The 7,002-nt window shown below is 44.8% G+C and overlaps 1 protein-coding gene across 3 annotated transcripts in view; it reads left to right on the top strand.

Moving 5' to 3' along the window:
* The window catches only part of ARHGAP36 (Rho GTPase activating protein 36), a 30,754-nt gene extending 24,044 nt beyond the window's left edge, over positions 1-6,710 (top strand). For all 3 annotated transcript variants that reach the window (XM_028522751.2, XM_036016541.1, XM_028522750.2), the window contains 10 exons: positions 55-120; positions 640-884; positions 1,085-1,277; positions 1,494-1,549; positions 1,754-1,904; positions 2,366-2,514; positions 2,684-2,860; positions 3,096-3,193; positions 3,329-3,435; positions 5,467-6,710. In XM_028522751.2, the coding sequence (XP_028378552.1) occupies positions 55-120; positions 640-884; positions 1,085-1,277; positions 1,494-1,549; positions 1,754-1,904; positions 2,366-2,514; positions 2,684-2,860; positions 3,096-3,193; positions 3,329-3,435; positions 5,467-5,624 (1,400 nt within the window). In that variant the 3' untranslated portion in view covers positions 5,625-6,710. The remainder of the gene's footprint in view (positions 1-54; positions 121-639; positions 885-1,084; positions 1,278-1,493; positions 1,550-1,753; positions 1,905-2,365; positions 2,515-2,683; positions 2,861-3,095; positions 3,194-3,328; positions 3,436-5,466) is intronic.
* The last annotated feature ends 292 nt before the right edge of the window (positions 6,711-7,002 follow it).

Raw genomic sequence — 7,002 nt, forward strand, 5'->3', positions numbered from 1 at the left:
TTATCAAATCCTGCTTGTGTAAGTGTGTGTGTCTTTTCTTTTTACTTCCCATAGCTCTGCCTATTGACAGTCCAAACACCTTGGAGAAGTGGTTTCTTATTCTTAGAGGACATCAGAGGGGTGAGGAGCCCTTGTACTTTCCTTAGGAAATAAATGGGATGCTGCACCCCTCCTGTATTGTGTCCCTAGCCCCTGGAAAACAAAGCGGTGCCCACTTCCCCTGGGGGCACTCACTCCCCCCTCCCAGAAACCCTGTAGGGGATGATTGCAGGAAATGCTAACTGCAGGCGCTCTCGCACTCGGGGCGGTCCCATCAAATCTGCCTAAGCCTTCCTGCTTAGGATCCACCCCAGACTCATCTCTCAGAAGAAATTGCCCTAGGTGCTTCAAGGTAGTCACCCCGTGGCAAGACTTAAGGCAGGGAACTTGAACTCCCTTGGGATAGCTGAGTGAAGCGGGAGTCCTTCAGACAAACCACTGCAGGGTCTTTTTGACTCACTTCCCAGGGAGGGGCGCTGCGGATCTGGAGGGGTGGGGGTTGGCTGCGGGAGGTTGCTTAGAAGAGTGCTACAGCCCGTGCAGTTCCTCCTTATCTAAGCGCAGCAGAGCATTGATGTTTTTTTATTCTTTTTCTCCCAGACTCCTCGGTGGAATCACTCAAGACGTTTGGCATTCGTCTGGAAGAGGTGCTGATGAATGAGCTTACCCGCGGCAAGCATCTTGAACTAAGAGCCACGATGCAGATTGAAGAATCTATGGGTCAGGCTGCCGGCCGTCGTCGGGGAAACGTAGTGCAAAGGATATTTGGCCGCATCAGGCGCTTTTTCAATCGCAGACGGGATGAGCCCTCCTTACCCCGAGAGTTCACTCGCCGTGGGCGTAGAGTGAGTTAAACCCACCAGGGTTCAGGCAGGGGGCCTTCCTGAGGTATTCGGAGATGTGGGTCAGAACAGTAAAGGTCTGTGTCCTCAGAGGGATGGGGAGGTGAGCGGAACATGTTGGAGAATAGTACTTTGCTTGCCACAAAAAGAATGTCTCTTATTATGAATGTGATGCAATCCTCAGGAAAGTTTCTTCTCCACAGGGTGCAGTATCTGTGGATAGCCTGGCTGAACTGGAGGATGGGGCCCTGCTGCTTCAGACCCTGCAACTTTCCAGGATTTCCTTTCCAATTGGCCAAAGACTTCTGGGATCCAAAAGGAAAATGAGCCTCAATCCGATTGCTAAACAAATTCCCCAGGTTGTAGAGGCTTGCTGCAACTTCATTGAGAAACATGGTAAGGGGGCTGAAAATGATGGTTAAATCGAGGTAGAAGGCAATTACAGAGAAAGGATGATATTCTAGTAATGGGGAGAGAAAAGAGATTGCAGGATGAAAGGCTGAGAATGTTTCCCTGCTATCAGTTGGGGTCTGAATGCAGATGAGAGGGGAAAGGAAATGCCCTTGGAGAAAAGGACCAGAGATTCTGAGCATACCTGATCTTTTCTTTCAGGATTAAGCACAGTGGGGATTTTCACTCTGGAATACTCTGAGGAAAGGGTGCGTGAGGTAAGCTGGCTTTGTTTACATTTTTCTTTGAGAAAAAGCAAGCGAAGTGGACTCTCCCCCATATTCCTGAGGGAAGTTTCCTGTAGCAGGCACATGGTATTACCAGTTACCTCCACTGAGGCCTGAGACTTATTAAAGTAATGACTAGGAGGGAGCCTGTGGTGGGCAAGGCAGACATTCCATGTATTCTCTCCCTTTTTATAGCTCCGTGAAGAATTTGATCGAGGTCTGGATGTAGTGTTGGATGACACTCAGAATGTGCATGATGTTGCTGCACTCCTCAAGGAGTTTTTCCGTGACATGAAGGACTCTTTGCTGCCAGATGATCTGTACATGTCCTTCCTCCTGACAGCAAGTGAGTCTTCTGCTCTCCCTTCTTCCTTGTTGGGCAAAGAAAGGAAATAGTACAGGGAGTATTGGGGTTTATGGACAGAACTCAGGCTGCAGGACCCCAAGGAATTAAGACAGAATAAACATCTAAAGATGAAAACATCTCTTCAGACTACTTTCCTTGTATCTCATAATATTTTATTATAAGTCTGCCATTTGGAAATTTCTCCAGAGCTTCTTGAAGCTCTGTGTGTCCTCTCAGGATAAAAAAAACACTTACTTTCTGCAGAAGGGGTTCGATTTTGATAAAGGCCTTTCTTGCTTTTAGGGCTTCTGGGCTCAAATGTTATGGACATGAGCAAAGAAAGGATGACTGGGGACTTTCTTCATAGCCTTCAGTAATTTTCAACAAGAATCACATTTCTTCTGGTATGGCATTGTTGCCAAGGCTATCCCCCAAGTCGACCCTTGTTTTCCTTCCTCTAGCTTTGAAGCCACAGGATCAGCTTTCTGCCCTGCAATTGCTGGTTTACCTGATGCCACCCTGCCACAGTGACACCCTGGAGCGTCTGCTGAAGGCTCTGCATAAAATTACTGAGAACTGCGAGGACTCCATTGGCATTGATGGACAGCTGGTAAAAAGCTCTGGGAAAGGGTAGTGAAGGCTATGGCCAGGAACGTGTGTGAGAGTACATGAAAGAGACAGAGACAGAGGAAGAAGGATATAAGAATAAAATACACTTTCATTTGTATTACTTTTATTACTACCTTAGAGTCAACCACTTTTTGCTCTCTTTTACCTAGGTTTCTGGCAACCGAATGACTTCCACCAATTTGGCTTTGGTGTTTGGATCTGCTCTCCTGAAGAAGGGGAAATTTGCCAAGAAGGAATCCAGGAAAACAAGACTGGGGATTGACCACTATGTTGCTTCTGTCAATGTTGTCCGTGCCATGATCGATAACTGGGATATCCTCTTTCAGGTAGGTGGAAGTTTTGGACACACTTATTTCACAGTTCACTCTCTTATTCATAAGGCAGGGAGAAGTTGTACATATATCCTTGAGGGTAGCCAAAGGTACTGCAAAGTCTCCTAATCTAGAAATTCTTCCCACATTAGCTGGTTGTAGTGCCTTCAGTCCTAGGTAACTGATAGAAATGAGTAAAAAATTTAAAAAGTTGTTTAATAAAGGCTAACATTGCTAATTTTACCTTCAGGTGCCTCCTAATATTCAGAGGCAGGTTGCTAAGCGTGTGTGGAAATCCAGCCCCGAAGCCCTTGATTTTATCCGACGCAGGAATTTGAGGAAGATCCAGTGAGTGTTTCCTTGGTTTGTTTATGCTTAGCCTGAAGCAGGATCTTTTATGGGGGGTTTCAATCCCACACTATCTTTTGTTAATAAGTTTAAGTATACAAACTGATTTGCTTTTTCAAATTCATTCTCATTCAGGAGTGCACGTATAAAGATGGAAGAGGATGCTTTACTTTCTGATCCAGTGGAAAACTCTGCTGAAGCCCGGGCTGCTGTCCTTGGTCAAAGCAAGCCCTTTGATGAAGGTCAGTTCCCTGCTGGAGATCAGACCCTTGCTGAAGGTCAGGCCCTTGCTGAAGGTCAGGCCCTTGCTGAAGGTCAGTCCCTTGTTGAAGGTAAGGCCATTCCCGAAGGCCAGGTCCTTGCTGAAGATGAGCCCCTTGAGGAAGATGAGTCCTCTGAGGAAGATGTGACAGCTAATGATGAGCTAGTATTTGAATATCTCAATGAAGGCATAGTCTTTGGAGAGGTGCAAGGTCTCGAGATCCCAAATGACCTTGAGATTCAAGGCCCAATTCTTGAAGGCATACCAGAGCTTGATGAAGATGATAATGACAATGAGGATGATGATGATGATGATGATGATGATGATGATACAGTGAATTTTGATGATCTTCCTCCCCTCGAGGATATTTTAGATCCTGATGATGAAATTCCAGAACTGATTGAAATCCCAGACTTTGAAGAAATACCATATTTTGATATGGTACCAGGCCCTGAAGGAGCCCCAGATGTGCAAGAAGTCCCCAATCCTGGAGAATTCCCAAACCACAACTTTGAAGAAGGACCAAATTTTGAAAACTACCAAAGTCTTGACCTTGCAGAAGTCCCCTATCTTGATGCTATCCCGGACCATACAGATGATTCAGATAATGGTGAAAACCCAGATTCTGAAGAAGATCCCAATTTTGAAGAAGTTCCAGCTCTTGATGAAATCCCAAATAATGAAGCCTTAAATGCTGAAGACATTTTAGACCATGAAGAAGTACCAGAAATCAATGGTATTTCAGATTCTGATGAAGATCTTGATTTTGAAGAAGTCCCAGCTCTTAATGTGATACCAAGCCCTGAAGAAGTCCCTGGTGGTCATGAAATTCCAAATCATGAAGAATCCCCAGAGGTTAATGGACTCTCAGATTCTGAAGAAGATCTCAATCTTGAAGAGGTCCCAGCTCTTGATGGAGTTCCAAATGATGAAGAAACCTCAGATACTGAAGAAATTCCAGATTATGCAGAAACTCCAGAGTTTAATGGAATTGCAGGTTCTGGAGAAGCATCCAACCTTGAAGAGGTCCCAGCTCTCCATGTGGTAACGAGCCCTGAAGATGTCTCTGATTTAGATGAGATTCAAGATGAGGAAGGATCCTCAGATATGAGTGGAGCCCTAAACAATGAAGAAGCCTCAGATGCTGAAGAAATCCCAGGACATAAAGAAGCTTCTGATATCAGTGGAATCCAAGACTCTGAAGAAAAGCCCAGTCTTGAAGATGGCTCAGTTCTCAGTGTGGTTCTAGGGTTCAAGGATACTCAAATTCACAATGAAATTTCAGATTCTCAGAAAGGCCAAGCCAACACCTTTGAAGAAGATGAAGTTGCCAGTGTGATCCCAGAACCTGAAGATGTCTCCATTTTAAGTACAATCCCAGACCTTCAGCCAGACCCTGCTGTCAATCTTGAAGAAATTATGAATGTGGAAGCAGTACCAATGCCTAATTATCTTGACTCTAATGAAATTCAGAATTCAAAGGCAATCCAGTTCCATAAAGAAGATACAGATGTTACATTTCCTGTAGATACCACCCTGCTTAAAAACAAATCTCAGCCCGGTCAAGTAATGAACTACAAGCCCTTCCCAGAGTCACTGAAGATCGACACCTGCTTTCTCCCCTCCATGAAGTGCTGTAAGCTGCTGGCTCCAGATTTATTACTCATTTGCTTAGTAAAATTAGTTAGTCTGCTTGTAGGGTGGTGGTTAGGAGGCCACATTCTTCCCTGCCTCCCCAGAGGTATTGTCTGTTTGCTCTAAGCATGGGGATTCTAACACTTTCTGTTCTCTAACCAAGCCCTCCTCCTTCAGATCCTTGCTTCAATAGTGGGCTTAGATTTAGAGATATGTATTCTACTCTTAGGCTGAAGTTTTCTTAGAAGTCTAATGGGGATAACCATTCCTGCCCTAACTTCTTGCCTCATACTCACTGTATTTGAAGCTCAAACTTAGGTCTTAGTTCCTTGGGTGTTGTGCAAAGTAAGAAGTTAACATTATTCTTATTTTCTAGGTTCCTTTGAGGAGCCAGCTGTGCCTCCCGGCACTTCCTGTTCCCATGACGACGAGGAAGGAGCGGGTAACCCCCCTATTCTGGAGCAAGACCGCCCATTGCTCCGTGTGCCCCGGGAGAAGGAGGCCAAAACTGGCATCAGCTACTTCTTTCCTTAGGTGTTTTTCCTTCTATAAGGTGCCAGACAGGGGAAAAGGGTGGGGGTAGACCTGGGATGTCACAGGAAACATTAAAGAGTGTGTCTTGAAGGTAAAGATCTGAGGGTGAGAAGGAGTTCCACCTGATGCTCGGGTCAGGCTGAGAAGTCCAAACACACTGCCAGCCCCTTCACTGGGGATGCTTGGTCCCTTCAGCTGGTAAAAACAGGTGTTTCTGTGTCAGGCCCAGGCTCCCTGGTGCTACCTTGCCTTTCTCTTTTACCCCTGGTCCTGGCTTTGTAACATTACAGCCCTTACTTTAATTGATGTGACATTTGTGGTAAATACCTGTCCTAGAGAAGCTCACAAATCTCGAGGTGCTTTCCCTCCCCCAAAGGGGATTGCATGTTTTTCCTGACTTTCCTACCCTTCTCCTGAGAGCTCCATTGGAAAGGCCCTCAAGAGGCATGCTAGGATGTTAGGTCAGCTTACTGACAACTAACAAACAATGCTAAACCATGTCACAGCAACTCATAGCCGTGTCCCTGCAGCAACTCCACAACCTCAGAATAGTTTATTTCCCCAAATTATTTAGACCAGTGGCTCGTGAAACAGCCACTCCTAAAATATGTGCAGTTTTGCTCAAGTGAAGCCAACAGGGTGATATTAAATGTAAGTCTAATTAGCTTTTCTTTGGTCAAAAGTTAGAGGAAAAAATCAATTTTATTACCTAGATTTGCTTTACAGACAGCTGGTGTTCTCACCTAGTTGTCAGCAAAAACAGTTAGTTAGGGATGGATATATTTCCAAGTGGTAAAAGTCACCTGATTACAAATGTTCTTATCTGTTGTCTCTATAGTTCCCTTATGCAGGATTGTACAAATTTGTGGGACATGCTCTGGTAACACACAGATATGGGTTATGTATGACATCCAAAACAATAGCTGATACTGAGGGATAACAACTGCTAAGGTCCATAGAATGACGAATGTATTGTATTGAGGGACAGAAATTGATCACACATTGGGTAACCACCGCAGAGCTCGAAGATTTGTGATTGTTAAAACTTCTCTGGCATTTAATCATTAATAAACATCTGTATTGTGACAGCAGCATATTCATGGCTACTGTGTTTTTCAATTTAAAATTTTGTTGGTGAATTGAGAAGCTTTGGCTGGAACTGAAGAGGAAGGAGAGGTAGGGAAGAGGAATAAAGGAGAAGAGGTTGATATGGAATAAAGGGGAAGGATAACATGGTCGTAAGGGAGAGAGAGACTGGAAGAAAGGAGAGGGTGTTGTGGAAGAAAAGGATAGAAAGATGTGTAATAAGGGGGGTGATGTGGATAAAGAGGAAGGAATGACATGGAATAAAGAGGAGGGCATGCTGTGGACTAAAGGG

The sequence above is a fragment of the Phyllostomus discolor genome, chromosome X, assembly GCF_004126475.2.
Source record: "Phyllostomus discolor isolate MPI-MPIP mPhyDis1 chromosome X, mPhyDis1.pri.v3, whole genome shotgun sequence".
In the NCBI taxonomy this organism is placed as follows: domain Eukaryota; kingdom Metazoa; phylum Chordata; class Mammalia; order Chiroptera; family Phyllostomidae; genus Phyllostomus; species Phyllostomus discolor.